Here is a 20,298-nt window from a genome sequence, read left to right as displayed (position 1 = left end):
ACAGCATGGTGGTATGCATTATGGAGCCCTGGTGCAGAGACAGTGAAATACAGCATATAGTGCTATCGTCATATGAATGTGCGAGGGGACACTGTAGAACTACCGTAAAATGTTGGGGATCATTTATTTATCTCAGAGTTAGAGCACATTTTAAAGTCAAAGAAGATTTGATCAAAAGTGGTGTAGTTTTGAATTGGCACATTCATCCTCTCTCTCTCTCTCTCTCTCTCTGTCTCTCTCTCTCTCTCTCTCTCTCTCTCTCTCTCTCTCTCTGTGTGTGTGTGTGTGTGTGTGTGTGTGTGTGTGTGTGTACTGCTCAATCACTAGTAAAATGGAGGCTTCATTCAACAACATAACAGAAGTCCTGGAAAGAGTCTCAGACCAAAAAACTAACACAATAATATGTGGAGTCATGAATATTAACACGCGTTGAGGATGAAATTAATTATACTTTCCTAAAAATTTTGAACACCTTTGGCATAGCACAGCTGGTAAACATTGCTACTAGGGAATCAAAAAGTTCATCATCAGTCTTGGCCCATGTACACACAGGTACCGACAGGAAAATTATAAAGTATTGATAAGAGACCTTGAACTTTTTAATCATTGCTGTAAGCTAATAATGCTGCAGACAGGTGTGTTAAAACCCACATAATTGCTAGCCAACAAAAGGACCTTCTCAGAACATAAAATACATACTTTTTCTAGTGCAGAGGCAAATCGAACCTGGGATGAAATGTATTTGAAAAACAATGTAGATGCTATGTTCTCTAAGTCACGCACATTGCTTAAATTAATTTTTTAGGAAACATTTATGAAAGTAGCCACTTCAATAGCAGCAAGTAAGGAAACTACATTAATCCATAGTTCTGAGATAACTGTCAAAGGTATAAAAAAATACTTGCTGTAAAAATATCGTTCAATGACAAAATAATAATACAGAAAATGAAAGCAAGGCAGTATGAGATGTCAAAACATGTGAAACTGGAAAAGACAACACAAGCATAATAACGTTTGAATCAAAGATGGGGATAGAATAATAGAAAATCCTCAGGAATTGGAAGAAAATTGTAAATGACTATTTCTCTGGTATTGCAGAGAAGTTGCAACAAATTCTTTCTGAAACACCTGTAGCACCCACAATGACTTACACAGCAAGGGCAATGTTGTTTCCCATAACAGAGCTTGAAGTCAGGAAGACAACATAAAAATTACAAAATGAGAAGTAGTGGAGATGCTTAGTCACAGATAGGCACAACAAACACATTGTCAGAAAATGAGCTTTCGGACAACGAGGCCTTCATCAGAGATAGAACACACACACACACACACATATATGCAAATGCAACTCACACACAGATGGCAGCAGTCTCAGGCTGCTCAGGACACATTTTCCATTGTTGAAAATAAGAAACAGGCACTCATAGATGAGATCCCAGTCTGTGTTCTGAAGATGTACATAGAAAGCATACTAGCCCAATTAACAAACATAGTAAAGGAGTCCTTAGTTCAGATATTTTTCCAGAGTATCTAAAGCACTCACGAGTTGTGCCCTTACTAAAGAAAGGTAATGTGGAGACTACTGAAAACTATAGGCCAGTTTCACTGTTGTCTGTGTTCTCAAAAATAATTGAAACAACCATGAAAGACAGATTAATTATTTTCATAAATAAATACAACCTTTTTAAAGAAGCACAGTTTTATTTCCACAGTGGATGAAATCCTATACCAGCCATTACAGAGTTCACAAAAGTGCTGCTTGAAGCACTGAACAAGGATGACTGTTTTACAGGCATATTCATAGACTTGTACAAGGCTTTTGACACTGTTAACCATAAAGTGGTACTAAACAAGCTACATGCACAAGGTGCAAGAGAAATAGCAAATGTGTGATTCCAGTTTTACCTGGAAAACAGGGTGCAAATAGCAGAGACAGTCCACACATCTGCTGGTAGTAAATTTGTAATAAAACAATTATCAAATAAGAAACATATAAAAATAGGCGTTCCTCAGGGTACTTTATTGGGTCCTTTTCTGTTTGAAATATATATCAATGACCTTCCAGACAGCATATGACATGAAGATAAAGTTCTCTTTGTTAATGACAGCAACATCATAGTCACAGAACTCCTGTTAGAGAAAACAAATGAAACCCTCAAGAATGTTTATGATTGGGCAGTATGCAATAAATTTATGTCAAACAAAAAGAAAACAAACAGTATGCACTTCAGCATATACAGGAAAAACAACTCTGTAACATTAAGTATAGATGATAAATCTGTAGATTATGTAACATAACACAAAGTTTTTAGAGGTAAATATTGATTGTCAACTAACATGGAATGATGCTCTCAAAGATCATCTGCATCTGATGCTCTTAGGGTTCTATTATCACTTTACAACAGCCAATATCTTGTGGTGACATTCTATTCCAACATACACTCAGTTCTTAGCTATGAAATTCTTTTCTGAGTATCAAAGGTATATAACATGGACACAATTTTCAAGCTACAGAAAAGGACTCAAATAATATTTGGACTAATTGTAAAGAACTGTTTAAAAATTGGGCATCCTTACTGCACCAAGTGAGTGTCTTTATCAATCTGTTGGACTTACCAAAAACAGTATTTTTTATCAAGGAATAAAACTGTATAATAAATGGCCCAATGAGATGGAAAAGATTACTAAAATATATCTGTTTAAAAACACGGCTAAAACATTCTGCTTAAGTAACACATACTACACAATTAAAGATTACTTAGAGGATGCAGAGATTTGATTAATAACAAAAGGGGATATTTACAACATCTTGCCACATTACTGTACAGTACAGTACTGTAATACTTCTACAAGAAAATCATATGCCAAGATCTATAGTACATGGCAGTAATGACTTGTCATTCTCCTGAGTTAAGCATCTCACTTGTCATGGGGGGATGCTCACTCACTTTTTCAGGTGAGGGGAGGACAAGAATAAATGTATGTGTCCTGTTTGCATGTTTACAGGCCTGCAGTCAGTTTCCTGACCAGACTAGAGTTAGCACAAGGGCTTATCAGGATTTTCATGGTTCAGCAGTTACAAGTGTGTGCAACAATGAAGAGCAGAACTGTGATTTGTAATATAAGAGACCTGGAGCAAATTGTGTGTAAATCAAAGAACATTGTACAATAGGGACTCACCAAATGAGGCAGTGTAGTTGTTGAAACACTGACCTCATATTCAGAAGAATGAAGTTTGTTCCTTCCTGTCATCCTGATTTATGTTTTTTGTGATTTTCCTAAAACATTTCTGGCACATGATGGGACCATCAAGGCCACATCTAACATCTTGTCCTATCTTCATAAAAGCATACTTACAGACAGTGAAGAAAAAGTCATGCACTCGGACATCACAGCACTTTTCATCACATACTAGCAATATAAAAATGTCTCTCAAAATTTCATCCTGCATACATTTCCGGCAGTAAATGGGTGTTAAAGACTGGCAGTATGGCAACACTGTAATCACGTGAACGGTAACTACCTCTGTCAGCATATAGAAGTAGTGCTGTGCATTTGGTGCAGTGGATAGTGTTTTGGGTTAGCATGCAGGAGGTCGAGGCATATTTGTTTTTATTTGTCAGTGTCATTCTGCCATATAATACTAAAGTACACACCATTTATTAAGCCACACGTAGTACAGTGTTTTGTTGCAGTGAACATAACAAAAATATGGTCAGATAAGTCAGAAGTAGACAGTTGAAACAAATGAAATGTCGTAGGACAGAATAGCTGTTGTTGTTGTTGTGGTCTTCAATCCTGAGACTGGTTTGATGCAGCTCTTCATGCTACTCTATCCTGTGCAAGTTTCTTCATCTCCCAGTACCTACTGCAACCTACATCCTTCTGAATCTGCTTAGTGTACTCATCTCTTGGTCTCCCTCTAGGATTTTTACCCTCCACGCTGCCCTCCAATGCTAAATTTGTGATCCCTTGATGCCTCAAAACATGTCCTACCAACCGATCCCTTCTTCTAGTCAAGTTGTGCCACAAACTTCTCTTCTCCCCAATCCTATTCAATACCTCATTAGTTACGTGATCTACCCACCTTATCTTCAGCATTCTTCTGTAGCACCACATTTCGAAAGCTTCTATTCTCTTCTTGTCCAAACTAGTTATTGTCCATGTTTCACATCCATACATGGCTACACTCCATACAAATACTTTCAGAAACGACTTCCTGACACTTAAATCTATACTCGATGTTTACAAATTTCTCTTCTTGAGAAACGCTTTCCCTGCCATTGCCAGTCTACATTTTATATCCTCTCTACTTCGACCATCATCGATTATTTTACTCCCCAAATAGCAAAACTCCTTTACTACTTTAAGTGTCTCATTTCCTAATCTAATACCCTCAACATACCCGACTTAATTTGACTACATTCCATTATCCTCGTTTTGCTTTTGTTGATGTTCATCTTATATCCTCCTTTCAAGACACTGTCCATTCTGTTCAACTGCTCTTTCAAGTCCTTTGCTGTCTCTGACAGAATTACAATGTCATCGGCGAACCTCAAAGTTTTTACTTCTTCTCCATGAATTTTAATACCTACTCCGAATTTTTCTTTTGTTTCCTTTACTGCTTGCTCAATATACAGATTGAATAACATTGGGGAGAGGCTACAACCCTGTCTCACTCCTTTCCCAACCACTGCTTCCCTTTCATGCCCCTCCACTCTTATAACTGCCATCTGGTTTCTGTACAAATTGTAAATAGCCTTTCGCTCCCTGTATTTTACCCCTGCCACCTTCAGAATTTGAAAGAGAGTATTCCAGTTAACATTGTCAAAAGCTTTCTCTAAGTCTACAAATGCTAGAAACGTAGGTTTGCCTTTTCTTAATCTTTCTTCTAAGATAAGTCGTAAGGTCAGTATTGCCTCACGTGTTCCAATATTTCTATGGAATCCAAACTGATCTTCCCCGAGGTCGGCTTCTACCAGTTTTTCCATTCGTCTGTAAAGAATTCACGTTAGTATTTTGCAGCCGTGACTTACTAACTGATAGTTCGGTAATTTTCACATCTGTCAACACCTGCTTTCTTTGGGATTGGAATTATTATATTCTCCTTGAAGTCTGAGGGTATTTCGCTTGTCTCATACATCTTGCTCACCAGATGGTAGAGTTTTGTCAGGACTGGCTCTCCCAAGGCCGTCAGTAGTTCCAGTGGAATGTTGTCTACTCCAGGGGCCTTGTTTCGACTCAGGTCATTCAGTGCTCTGTCAAACTCTTCACGCAGTATCTTATCTCCCATTTCGTCTTCATCTACATCCTCTTCCATTTCCATAATATTGTCCTCAACTACATCGCCCTTGTATAAACCCTCTATATACTCCTTCCACCTTTTTGCCTTCCCTTCTTTGCTTAGAACTGGATTGCCATCTGAGCTCTTCATATTCATACAAGTGGTTCTCTTATCTCCAAAGGTCTCTTTAATTTTCCTGTAGGCAGTATCTATCTTACCCCTAGTGAGACAAGCCTCTACATCCTTACATTTGTCCTCTAGCCATCCCTGCTTAGCCATTTTGCACTTCCTGTCGATATCATTTTTGAGACGTTTGTATTCCTTTTTGCCTGCTTCATTTACTGCATTTTTATATTTTCTTCTTTCATCAATTAAATTCAATATTTCTTCTGTTACCCAAGGATTTCTATTAGCCCTCGTCTTTTTACCTACTTGATCGTCTGCTGCCTTCACTACTTCATCCCTCAAAGCTACCCATTCTTCTTCTACTGTATTTCTTTCCCCCATTCCTGTCAATTGTTCCCTTATGCTCTCCCTGAAACTCTGTACAACCTCTGGTTCTTTCAGTTTATCCAGGTCCCATCTCCTTAAATTCCCACCTTTTTGCAGCTTCTTCAGTTTCAATCTGCAGTTCATAACCAATAGATTGTGGTCAGAATCCACATCTGCCCCAGGAAATGTCTTACAATTTAAAACCTGGTCCCTAAATCTCTGTCTTACCATTATATAATCTATCTGATACATTTTACTATCTCCGGGATTCTTCCAGGTATACAACCTTCTTTTATGATTCTTGAACCAAGTGTTAGCTATGATTAAGTTATGCTCTGTGCAAAATTCTACAAGGCGGCTTCCTCTTTCATTCCTTCCCCCCAGTCCATATTCACCTACTATGTTTCCTTCTCTCCCTTTTCCTACTGACGAATTCCAGTCACCCATGACTATTAAATTTTCATCTCCCTTCACTACCTGAATAATTTCTTTTATCACGTCATACATTTCATCTATTTCTTCATCATCTGCAGAGCTAGTTGGCATATAAACTTGTACTACTGTAGTAGGCATGGGCTTTGTGTCTATCTTGGCCACAATAATGCGTTCACTATGCTGTTTGTAGTAGCTAACCCGCACTCCTATTTTTTTATTCATTATTAAACCTACTCCTGCATTACCCCTATTTGATTTTGTATTTATAACCCTGTAATCACCTGACCAAAAGTCTTGTTCCTCCTGCCACCGAACTTCACTTATTCCCACTATATCTAACTTTAACCTATCCATTTCCCTTTTTAAATTTTCTAACCTACCTGCCCGATTAAGGGATCTGACATTCCACGCTCCGATACGTAGAACGCCAGTTTTCTTTCTCCTGATAACGACGTCCTCCTGAGTAGTCTCCGCCCGGAGATCCGAATGGGGGACTATTTTACCTCCGGAATATTTTACCCAAGAGGACGCCATCATCATTTAATCATACAGTAGAGCTGCATGTCCTCGGGAAAAATTACGGCTGTAGTTTCCCCTTGCTTTCAGCCGTTCGCAGTACCAGCAGAGGAAGGCTGTTTTTGTTAATGTTACAAGGCCAGATCAGTCAATCATCAAGACTGTTGCCCCTGCAACTACTGAAAAGGCTGCTGCCCCTCTTCAGGAACCACATGTTTGTCTGGCCTCTAAACAGATACCCCTCCGTTGTGGTTGCACCTACGGTACGGCCATCTGTATCGCTGAGGCACGCAAGCCTCCCCACCAACGGCAAGGTCCATGGTTCATTGGGGGGGGGGGGGGGGGGGACAGAATAACTACAAAAACAATATCAATTTTGAGATGCTAAAGATGATTGCACAGTTAAATAAGTCAACATCTACTAGTCATTTACACTACATGCAGTACATCTGCTCAGATGTAGCACATCAGCAACAAATGACAATTATCATTTCAATATTAATGACCAATTGGCGTTTACAAAAGAATACGTTGTCCTTAGAGCAGATGACAAAGCAACCCCTTTGCACATTCAAACATTGCGCAACCTGCTGGATCATACAACTCTGGACTGTTCACAACATGGCTGCAACCACAGATACAAGAGCAGCATAGACATGTGCTATCAGTTCATCCACATGTGTTGGCAAAGTAGAATACCTCCTTCAAGTGTGCCAACAGGAAGAAATCCAGGGGATTTAGATCATGCAAATGTCAAGGCCATACAACTGGACCTCCTTGTCTGAGCCATTTCCTTGGAAATGTTCTGTCAAATACCACTGTACATTAATACCAAGGTGTGGAGGTGCACCATCATGTTGGAACCATGACCTCTATCAAACATGGAGTGGAACATCTTCCAGTGCATGAGGTAAGTAGTTCAAGAGGAATGCATAAAACCTCCATGAAGTCAACCGGTCAGGCAACAAGTAGGGTCCAAACTCCTGTCTCCCAGTATTCTGGCCCAGATACTCATGCCAAAGTGAAATTGATCCATGATCACGGGTGAGGTGCGCATTAATGTCACACCAATGGTGGGCATTGCGCATATTGAAGACACCCTCACGAGTGAACAGTGCTTCATCTGACCTTCTTACGGTGTTTATGAAGTCATCATTGGCTTCCTGTTGTTGTTGGAACCATTCACAGAACTGCATCCACAGATTGTAGGATGCAGGTGTTGCATTAAATAATAATGATAGGAATGGAGCCCATATTCGTGAAGCATGTAAACGACCTTGCTTAGCGAGACATGCAGCTGCCTTGCTACTCTATATGTACTTTGCTGGGGTTCTTGGAGTATGACCTCCAGAATAGTTTCCTCAATAGCTAGAGTATGGTGAGTCCATGGGTGACCTGTCACACAGTGGTGGAAGGAGAGAACCTGTCTCCTGAAGGTAAAGCTCCATGAGCACGACCCCAGGCCTGGTTCTCAGCTGCACCAAGGACCAGAAGCATGTCCACATATTCATCGTTTGTATATGCCATATGTCGCCACACTGTTTCTCTAACAGTAAGGAACATGATGTTTCCACATTTCATTGAGTATAATAATAATAATAATAATAATAATAATAATAATGCATGGAGATGCTTACTAAACAGCATGCGCTAATCAGACTCAATGCTGAAAAGCAAAATTAATGGTTCTGTGGTGATAATAGATTCAAATGGTAGCTGAGTTTGGAAATTATTTGCAAAGCACATTGTTAGTCCAACTGGTGATGTAAGGCCCTAACGAAATGTAATGGACCTGAACATGGCAAGAATAATAGTTGGTATTAGTTGATGGGACCGTTGTAGTGTACACAGAAAACAGGTTTGGAATCTGGTAGATATAGTGGTGCTAAACCATTCATCCCCATGATGTACAAAAGGCTTCTTTAAAAGCTGACCCGTGAAAACGATTGTACTTCTATTTCTGCATTCGTAGTACATAAGTGCAAATGTTGGTTTCTGCTGCAGGTACTGATGACTACTATATTAATTTGGCTTTCCTTAATTTCTGATACTATGTCTTCCATTTTTTTGTTGCAATTGTCCATTTTCCTAAATTTTTCCCTTGCCCATTGCTATTGCCATCATAGTTTTTATTTAGCGAACTTTTTCTTCTTTTGACTTTACATGCACAGTGGTATCCCTATTACAAGGAACAAGACTATTCTTCTTAATCTCCAGTTTTCAGGAAGGCTTGTTGCAGGTCCATGGCTATTAATATTTCAGGAAATGACTCTTCTACAGTACACTTTTTGTTCGCAACCAGTTTCAAGGGCAGAGCCTCATTATAAAGTGTTCTTGATTGTTGAAAGTAGACACACACACACATTATTTGGCATATATAGGAGTCATATTACATATGACATCATTGACTGACTTCAGCCTTGAAACTATTTGTAATTAAATAAATAAAAAACTAAAATGGAGTTACTGAAAAGTTATTTCCTGGAACAAGCCTATACCAGTGTAGACCAGGAATGGAGCTACCATCTTAGAGCCTGTGGACCTGCATACGTTTTTCTGTTGGGGACATGTATCTTTAGACTTTGAGTCCCCAACTCTGTCCACAAGGCAATGGCTTTTGGTTCTTCTGCTTATCTCGCCACTGAGATTGCATTCAACCTTCCATTGTCTTTCAAATCATGATGTGCTCACTGTGGATGTTTTTCGGCCAAAACTGATATGTATGGGGGCTGTACATTGCAGAATTTCATTTACACACAAAGATGACTGAATGATATCTTTGTTTTTTGCCACCTATTATGTTCTTTTTGTGCCAGGAACAAGCCTTCCATATGATACAGGCTTGCTAATTCCTATGGTATAGTTGTCAAAAGAGACTGCCAATCAGTATGTATATCAGTATCTTTTAGACACAATTCTTTTTCTTTTATTCTTTTAGCTTTTCCTCTCTCCCCCTTGATTTTTCTCCTCATCTGACAAATAACTGTCAATGACTGCATAAACATAATTTACTTTATCCCTGCCAACAGAATTCTAATTATAATTCACTAATATTTCATCATCGTCACAGAGCCAAAAATAATGTATATAGCCTAATTTACTGAAAATTTGTATTCACTGTAACACTTAACATAAAAATTGTGTACCTTTCAGCACACATTGCCATGTATCATTATTCTGTTATTGACAAATCATTATCATTTCTAGGGCTCATTGGTAGCTGTACCAATTCTAGCTATGAAGACTTGGGTCGATGTTCAAGTATTGCCAAGGAAGCAATGAAGCATGGACTCAAATCTAAAATTCCTTTTTATATAACACCTGGGTCTGAACAAATTCGAGCAACGATTGAGAGGGATGGGATTGTAAGTACACCTCAGTATGAAGGAAAATAATTTACAGCATATTTCATGTTGAATATTGATAGTCACATTAACAAGACTGATAATATTGCTAGCTTTTAAATAAATCCTTCTTCGGAGCTATAGAGTACATACACATACATGTAATACCTGAACGCCTGTATGACTATGTTGTCCCAGTTACATGTACTAGCACTACTGGACTCCACCTGACACAAGCCGTCTCTTACTTGAGCTGCAGTGGCAGCATAGTGTAGTCATCCAGGACAAGGTCGCCATGCAGGTGTATGTGTGTGTATGCATGTATGGGCTTGTGTATTTACAGCTCTAAAACTGGCAACATTCTCAGTCTTGTTTATATGCCTGTAAATGACTCAGTGCCTCTACTATTCAATGAGTTGTTACCTTTATTCCTTCCAGTAATTGTATTCCACCAAGGGACTATAGATTACCATATTTGTGTTTCGTAACTAGTGCATTCATAATTGTTTACATTTTACTAAGACTTTCCATCGCTGTACCACATTCATAAAATACATTACCTTCAACATATACAATGAATTCCAAAACAAAGACTTCATTTCTTATAAATTCTTTCTTTATAAATTCCTTTCTGTCATAGAATTACTTTGCTTTTGATAATCTGCTAAATAGAGAAACATCATGAGAGGTCAGTCACTGGAGTAAAACTGGATCACACTTTCACTAGTGTTTGTAGGGCATCATGAATGTGACATTTAAATTGTGTCATTTAAGCAGTATTTCAGTGTAGGCTATACAAGTTTTTAATAAACAGTCTCTTTTTTAGAAATGTGTCCTACCAATAAATTGGTTCATGGCATTTCCTTGACTTACAACTCAACTTATGTGAGTTTTCCAGTATCGCACCAGTGAAATGCTTCCTATCTTTGATATATAACAGTACCTATGTGATTATTTTACCTCAGTTTCCCACATATCATTGAAGTGAGGTATTTTTGTTACATGACTGTCTCTTTTTATGGCTTACTAACTGTGTACTCTAATTCTGTTACATTTTCATGTTTCGTGAATGAATGTAATTGATCAATAAACAGGTAAACAGACCAATACATACATTGGGCATAGGAGTAAGAAAAGGTACAACGAAGAACAGAGGAACTACATTTACTGGAGGTATTCCAGCAGAATTATTAAAATTCAGTACTGAGAAATTACCTACATGATATGTTAAGAAATAGGTTCTAAAAATGTTTAAATGGGGAAGATGTATCAGGCAAGTGTAAAATAAGTTATACTTCAATAACACACAAGAAAGTAAGGAAAAAAGCGAGTAAAAATTATAGTAGTATTCTGCTCAACAGTACCCTCAGTGGACTTAATGGAAGAATTATCGAACATTCCTTAAAACAAGAACGCAAAGAAATGAAGAACAAGCAGTCTTTAGAGCCAATATACCAATGATTGATGACATTTTTTGTGTATTACATATGATTGAAATGAAACAGTTCAAGCACAACCCCTTCATTTGGTATTCATATATGTAGATAAAGCTTGTATTTTTAACCAATCTATAGAAGAAATAAACAAAAAAATAATAACTGCAATTCACACATCATGAAAAAACTGCACATAAAAAAATTAAATCCAGCGTATATTTGTCACCTGGATTTCAAGTTCCAAAAGGATTACACAAGGCTGTTGTATTTCACCCACATCATATAAGATGCACACAGAAGAAATTTTTTTGCCTTGGAAGAAAAAAATTGTAAATATAAAGATCCCAAAAATTGATAATACAGTGCATTCATTACAGTTTGCCAATGACAACTGATTTTAGCCCAAGACTGTGATGGTACGGAGTATGTGACCAGAAAATTGATAAGTGAATATAAATAAGTGGGACCTAAATATAATCATCAATAAAACAAAATGCAGGGTAACTGATGTTGTAAATGAAGATTTAATATTGTAAGATGGGTTGAGAACAATAGCAGTTACTGATGAATACAAATACCAAGGTAGAATTTAAAAATTATGGAAAACAAGATAAAGAAGCCAGATCAACAAATATTCAGGAAAGATTACTATTTCTTAACAAAATGCAGCTCTATAGTATAGTACATAAGAACAATACTATACCAGGATATTTAGAACAATAGTTAGGAGGGTTATTATATGTAGGTCAAAAGTTTGGATAATGAAATGGCACGTACAAGCAGTAGTGAGAAAGTTTTAATTAACAGCTCGAAAAAATCTAACTGGTACCATGAAACATGGTGATATTGGTTCTTCAAAAGATATTCATTCTTCAATGCCACATATTTTTGCCTGTGGTGCTTGACTTGGTGGAGACATGGGTTGTAGAAGCCTGTAGTTTGGCTGTTCAGCAAACTTTGAATATCACTTCATTGTCATTCTGGAAATGCCTGCCACACAGCAGTTTCTTGCCCTGAGAAAAGCTGAAGGAGTTATTGCCTGTCATGTCAAGGGGATATGGGGGTATGACTGTGTCTTGTGTAGAATGAGCTAGGACAGTGTTCTTGAGCAAAAACACCTGCTTGAACAGTCTTCTGTGAAGCTTCATTTTGATAGCCTCCTGAAATATCATTAGGAACTTTTAGTAGTACAATCGTGTGATGAGTTCCCCCTTATAAAGATAACCTGTTAGCACTACACCGTAACAGTCCCAAAAAAGCACTCAGCATCACTTTACTAGATGATGGTTGGGTCATTACCTTATTTGATGTTGATGCATCCACGTGTATCCACAGCCAGCATTTGTCCATGGTGACTCGGTAGCTGGATTGGCCTGAAACAGCTGCAACATTTCCACCATTGTCTCGATACATGGGATTTCTGAATGGATGTGATCGGTTGTGGAAAATGATGGACAGCTACCTTTATCATGTTCAAAATATCATATAAGACTCTGAAAACTAACCCACAGCTGATTTTCACCCTTTCCCTTATTGCGTTTATTGTTATATGCTGGTCTTTGAGTATAAGGGTCTCCACTTCTCTAACTATTCCTAGTGTGAGATGGTCTGACACTTTCTTTCTTTGTAATACAAACCTTTTAGATGACAGTGGAAGTGTATGTGCACCTAATGACTGTTATCATGCTGAATTGTCGCCGTATCAGTCATCAAGGATTGCTGCCAATTGTGTAACTGTTGTGAAAGGAAATGATTATCCAAAACAAGGGCAAACTGTCGAATTCTGGTCACAGTTGTTACCATTTTATGAATTTTAATACCTGTGAACCATGGTAAAAACTTTTTGAAAATCTTTAAAATAAATGTATATGCAATGGATGAATTATGAGAATGATCAAATTAAATAATATTTTTTTACTTTAACATAAGACTGTAATTTATAGAAATTTCAGGCTAATATGGTGTTTTTTGCAATCAAAGGAAAAACCGGATTTTGGTAGAAACATTGAGAAGTTCGGTATGTTGTGTAAGAACAACTTCTCTAATACACCCAAAATGAACATTGTAACTATGATGTACTACATTCATAACTTTGAAAAATGAGGATTAGACCTGCATCAGGTGCCAAAAATCACATGTTTACCCATATCAGATGGCAAACCATAAGTCAGTCATTCAGTCATCATGTTCTGTACATCTCATCATGAAGGAAGGATGTGAAGTGAATCAGAGTATACATTAACATAGAGAAATAACTGTTTTAATAAGTGTTAACAATTATAAAACTTTTGAAACTATTGGTAGTCACTGAGAAAAAAAATTAAGATATTAAAACTAAACATTCAAAATATCTAAAAATTCAAAATATCTATGAAAATGTTTCTATAGTATTTATTTCAAACATTATCCTTATCACTTAGTTCTGCTGACTGAATACTGTTATTAACTGCTTTACACTAGCAGGCTGTTCTGTAAGGACAACAGAGAGTGAAATTACGCAAAATAAAGTCAGTACTGTTTGTCACCTAGTCACCACACTGAAAAGTATTTTGAACTGTAAAATTTTCCAACATTAACTTCTGAAGTGCTAATTGTTACATGTTATCAAGATGGGTTCAAAACGAATTTCACACACAGTGTTTCGTTTAGTACATGACCATTTATTCATGTTTAAGTTTTTAATATGAGTCCTTGTGATACCAAAATTTTAACTGTTTGCTGCTAACTAATAACAAGCATGTTCATCCTCTGAGGTGTGTGTGATATGATTAAGTTTGGGCACTTAATCAGATTGCTTGTGTTATCAGCAAACATAACATATTTTGAACAATCCTTAAGAACAAGTGTGGCTTGTGGTTTCCATACTGGGGAAGGCTGTGACATTTATCCATCAGAACTACCGTAGACCTCTGGCCACGCTACCGATCAGTCTGTCACCACAACCAAAATTTCAGGATGGGGTGGGGGGAACGTCACACTCTAGCCAAACATTTACTTGCTATATCTTCCATTTGTTTCATAATCAACTACTAAATAACATCTAAAGTTAACTCCACAATAACATGTATAGGTAGCTTATATTGCCCAACATCACATTTCTCAACAGTTTACCACAGCAATTAGTACTAAAGGACACATTTTGGAGAGATCTTTAATGTGGTGTATGTTAGCTTCACTGCACGCTTAATGTTTTGGAGATCTTTAATGCCGGCCGAGGTGGCTGAGCGGTTCTAGGCGCTACAGTCTGGAACCGCTACGGTCGCAGGTTCGAATCCTGCCTCAGGCATGGATGTGTGTGATGTCCTTAGGTTAGTTAGGTTTAAGTAGTTCTAAGTTCTGGGGGACTGATGACCTCAGAAGTTAAGTCCCATAGTGCTCAGAGCCATTTGAACCAAGATCTTTAACATAGTGATGTTCCCATGATCTCACAGATCTTGTGCTGCGACTGGCTTAGATGAGCAGCCTGAGCAACTGCCATGGTAATTTACACACTGTATTTGTTGTATTTATACTTGTGTATTACCAAAATATGCACTTTAAGTCGTATAGCACACATGACTACTCGGCTGCATTGTACACTGCTCTGTTAAAATTGCATGTATACCCTTGCCTGGATTTACACTGTTTTTGTTCTTGATTACTGTTTACTTCAGGTCTGGGTGCACCTAGTTCCTTCACTTTCTTCCTAACCACACATTCCAAAATTTTACCTGATAAATTGCACACTGAATTCATATTGCATTGTTTTCAAAGTTGTGGTATACTGCTGTTATTCGTAAGCAAGTAAAACTCACTAAATCATGCATAATACACTTCCAAAAAGAAACTTCCTAATAATGCACATTACCCGCAGTCAGCTAGCAAGGAAACTAAAGGCATGGGACATATTTCAGGCAGGGGTATTTTTGCACTTTTTACTCTAATCATTCATGAAACTCTCACTAGGTAGTGATACTTACGTTACTGTACTCCACTGCACTCTGGTGAGAAATTTGCAAACTAATTCCAATGGCAGATAAAATAGCCAATAGCAGAAACAAAAAACTCTAAAAAACTATCAAAACAATAATACTAAATGTCAGTTAATGACTTATCAAAGTGTAATAGATATATGGAGAGACAGGGATTCAACAGCAAAGTTTCAGCAACTTGGGATGTGAAAATTGTGTGCAGGTTGGTAGGACACCCTTAGGCTGAAACCCCAGAGCCTTCAGGATGCCCATAAGAGTTGTACTCCGAGGAAACCACGTCCCCAGACCTCTGCCGCGCAGAGCTGAGCTGTATTTCTAAATGCAGCCTTAAGACTAGCTGCTACCTGTTTGAAAAACATTGTGTGATATCACATATCAACAGTCCCAAAAAGATTGACAGGCATCATTTAAATCTGTGAGGCAATATTCGAAATACATTCTGATAATTGAAATTCTGTAATAAATTATTGACAAATGTGAATTAATATATATTTTGGGACAGCTCTGTCTCAGATCCTTTAATTATGAGCCATGCCTTCTTTAGAATCAATGGAAGGCCATTTATCTACTTTTTGAAGAGGAGGTGACCCAGTACCTAACTTTCTAGTAATCCATATTTTACATTCCACCATTCTGAATGTAGTTTCTTTCCTCTGCTACAGTTTGACAATGTGACCTCTGATTTCTTTTATGGAGGTAAGGCTCCATCCATTCATAGGAATATCATTAATGCCATAAAATATGAGTTTCAAAGTAGATTATTGTGGTCTGCACAATCAGACACCATGGTAAGATCATTGAATATGCTGAGATAACAGTTTGTGATTACACCCCTGACATGACTTAATTTATAATATTATATATGGCTTTCACTGTAGAGAAACCTTTGAGGAAATCAAACTGGTAAGCAGTTAACAAGTTACTCTGCGAAAAAAGAGTCAGTATTTTATTTTTGCCTTCTTCCTCACAGAGCTTTAAAGTGACTGGAAGGTGTTGTGCAGTGCTCAAGGGTAGTCCTCCTAAATCAGCATAACATTGTAATAACCTGTTAGAAACATCATCATAGTCGGAAGAATTAGAAATTATGTTTAATAACAATGATTTTTGTAATTTTGAACTAATACTTGTGGGTGGTGTAAACAGTGTCTTCTGGAGTAAATCTAATGCATAAGTATTTGATTGTTCTTTAACAGGGGAAATGTTAGCAGCTATGGTGCAGAAGCAATAATTAAAATTGTTGGTAATAATTTCCATTGAGTCACTATTTAAACTTTGGATATTGCCTGGGAACACAATTTTATCCACCTGATTTCCTGTATTGTAATACTCTACATCATTTTGTGAGTTATTTATTGCATGATTTATTTTCTGTTGTTGATGACCCATAAAAAGGTTCACATAGGAGGGTGCCACATGGTTGCCAAAGCCATGTTGTAGATTTCCTTGAGTATGATCCCCTCAAAGAAAAAGTATTTCTGTGTTAGGATTTACTTTGCCAAGTATACGAGTAATGAGGAGATGGATTTGGAATCGGTAGAATGTTGGGAGAGATAGTGTTCGAGGTCATGGGCATGGGGAATGTTGGTGTGTAGGAAGTGATGTCAACAGTGACAAAGAGGGATCCAGTTGGGAATAGCTGAGGGACAGTGAAGGAAGTTTTCATGTCTTTGATTTAGGAAGCTAGGCTGTAGGCATTGGGTTAGCAATGTTGGTCAATAATAGCCAAGAATCTTTCAATAGGAGCACAGTAATCAACTACAATGAGGCATTCAGGATTTATAATGTTTCAGTTTTTTTTTTTTTTTTTTGGGGGGGGGGGGGGGGGCAAGGACAGTTGGAACGAGCCAGGAGATGGATTTGGGGAAGAGATTCTGAGATGGTCTTAAGCACTTGAGTAGGAGGCTGTGCTGGACTTCTGGAATGATAGCACAATGGCAGGGGGCTTGTAGGTGGAAGAGTCCAACAGTTCTTGAATGCCTTAGATAATATAATCACTATGATTAATCACTACAGTGGTGAAGCCTGTGTCTGTAGGGAGGAATGTTTAAAGCAGGCTCTGCTTTAAGATTTGGGATGGCTGCTCTGTTGAAAGTTTGGTGTTTTGGGGAATGGAACTAGAAAAGGAGGTGAGGACAAGTTAGAGGTAAGGAATTCCTGGAAGATACCCAGGGGAAGGTTTAGCAGAAGAGGTAAGGATCACAGTTTGATGGTATGAACCAGGATGGCAAAGGTTCTGTGCTAGATTTTAACTGGTTCCAGTTGGAAAGCTGGTGGCGAAAAAGTGTTTCCATGGTAGGAAGTGGAGAATGAGAGTAGATCTTTGGTGAGTCCAGCATGACTTAACTTGGGTGTGTGGCTGAAGGGGAAGTGTTTGGATAGTACTGAAACTTCTATAGGACTGAGATTTTTGGTATGTTGGTTGACAACAGTGTTTGAGTTTGTTTGGAGTTTGGGACATGAGGAATGTTAGGAGGTAGCTTTGTGGGATGGGGCAGGATGAAAACACCAGCATGGCATGGTCACACTCCTCCAGATGCTGGAGGACTAGGCTTTCAGTTTCATAGATAGGGTGCAGATAGCTGGGGCTACATAGTAACAATATCTTGCAGAGGGAGCAGATATAGTTCATTAGTGAGGGGCCTTCACAGACAGACATTACCTCCCTCTCCCCCAAATCCAGTCTGCAAACAAATTTCCTGTGTCTTATCCTCACATGCCCCTATAGTGACTGGAAGTGAACAAAACCATGAATGACTTGAGAACCTGCTGAGACTAGCCAATGGGCCAAGGGCATCAACAGCAAGCTGCCAGAGAATAAACAAACAAGTGGACAACAATGAGAGAAAGACAGCAGACAATTGAAATGGCATGGTGGAATAAGCCCTATGAGTAAACCTACACTAGCCCACCCTGATAGCTGTGTGGTCTAACGTGCTGCTTCCCGAGCAGGAAGGCGTGCCAGTTTGTGACACGAATCTGCCCAGCGGATTAGTGTCGAGGTCCATTGTGCAGGCCAGCCTGCGGATGGTTTTTAAGGCAGTTTTCGATCTGCCTCGGCGTATGCGGGCTGGATCCCCTTATTCTGCCTTAATTACACTATGTTGGCAATTGGTCCGCAAACACTGTCACCACATACGCGTACACCATAATTACTCTACCACGCAAACATTGGGGTTACACTCGTCTGGTATGAGACGTTCCCAGGGGGGAGGGGGTGGGGTGCGCACTGGGGACCGAACTGCACAATAATCCTGGGTTCAGTGTGGGGCGACAGTGGAGGTGGACTGCTGTGGCCTGTTGTGGGGTTGTGAACCATTGAGGGCTATGGCGGGATGAAACCTCTTCATCGTTTCTAGGTCCCCAGTTTAATACACAATACACACATACGTACACTAAAAATCTAAGATGTAGCTGTTGAGGTTACACTTACTAGCACTCTTTTTTCCTCATCAACTGGATACACAAATGATGAACAAAAAGTACAGAATCATACAGTCCAAGCTGGCAGTACTGTTGTTGTTGTTGTGGTCTTCAGTCCTGAGACTGGTTTGCTGCAGCTCTCCATGCTACTCTAACCTGTGCAAGCTTCTTCATCTCCCAGTAACTACTGCAACCTACATCCTTCTGAATCTGCTTAGTGTATTCATCTCTTGGTCTCCCTCTACAATGTTTACCCTCCACACTGCCCTCCAATACTAAATTGATGATCCCTTGATGCCTCAGAACATGTCCTACCAACCGATCCCTTCTTCTAGTCAAGTTGTGCCACAAACTTCTCTTCTCCCCAATCCTATTCAATACCTCCTCATTAGTTATGTGATCTACCCATCTAATCTTCAGCATTCTTCTGTAGCACCACATTTCGAAAGCTTCTATTCTCTTCTTGTCCAAACTATTTATCGTCCATGTTTCACATCCATACATGGCTACACTCCATACAAATACTTTCAGAAATGACTTCCTGACACTTAAATCTATACTCGATGTTAACAAATTTCTCTTCTTCAGAAATGCTTTCCTTGCCTTTACCAGTCTACATTTTATATCCTCTCTACTTCGACCATCATCAGTTATTTTACTCCCCAAATAGCAAAACTCCTTTACTACTTTAAGTGTCTCATTTCCTAATCTAATTCCCTCAGCATCTCCCGACTTAATTCAACTACATTCCATTATCCTCATTTTGCTTTTGTTGATGTTAATCTTATATCCTCGTTTCAAGACACTGTCCATTCCGTTCAACTGCTCTTTCAAGTCCTTTGCTGTCTCTGACAGAATTACAATGTCATCGGCGAACCTCAAGGTTTTTATTTCTTCTCCATGGATTTTAATACCTACTCCAAATTTTTCTTTTGTTTCCTTCACTGCTTGCTCAATATACAGATTGAATAACATCGGGGAGAGGCTACAACCCTGTCTCACTCCCTTCCCAACCACTGCTTCCCTTTTGTGTCCCTTGCCTCTTATAACTGCCATCTGGTTTCTGTACAAATTGTAAATAGCCTTTCACTCCCTTTATTTTACCCCTGCCACCTTCAGAATTTGAAAGAGAGTATTCCAGTCAACATTGTCAAAAGCTGTCTATAAGTCTACAAATGCTAGAAATGTAAGTTTGCCTTTCCTTAATCTAGCTTCTAAGATAAGTCGTAGGGTCAGTATTGCCTCACGTGTTCCAATATTTCTATGGAATCCAAACTGATATTCCCCGAGGTCGGCTTCTACTAGTTTTTCCATTCGTCTGTAAAGAATTCGTGTTAGTATTTTGCAGCCGTGACTTATTAAACTGATAGTCCGGTAATTTTCACAGCTGTCAACACCTG

General features: G+C 38.6%; 1 protein-coding gene across 1 annotated transcript in view; it reads left to right on the top strand.

The window, feature by feature from the left end:
* Positions 1-20,298, top strand: part of LOC126236389 (aconitate hydratase, mitochondrial-like) — a 171,824-nt gene that overhangs the window by 97,888 nt on the left and 53,638 nt on the right. The window contains exon 9 of the mRNA XM_049945675.1: positions 9,935-10,092. Within this exon, the coding sequence (XP_049801632.1) occupies positions 9,935-10,092 (158 nt within the window). The remainder of the gene's footprint in view (positions 1-9,934; positions 10,093-20,298) is intronic.

This window comes from Schistocerca nitens, chromosome 2 (genome assembly GCF_023898315.1).
Source record: "Schistocerca nitens isolate TAMUIC-IGC-003100 chromosome 2, iqSchNite1.1, whole genome shotgun sequence".
NCBI lineage: Eukaryota > Metazoa > Arthropoda > Insecta > Orthoptera > Acrididae > Schistocerca > Schistocerca nitens.
This window is presented reverse-complemented; position numbering and strand designations above follow the sequence as displayed.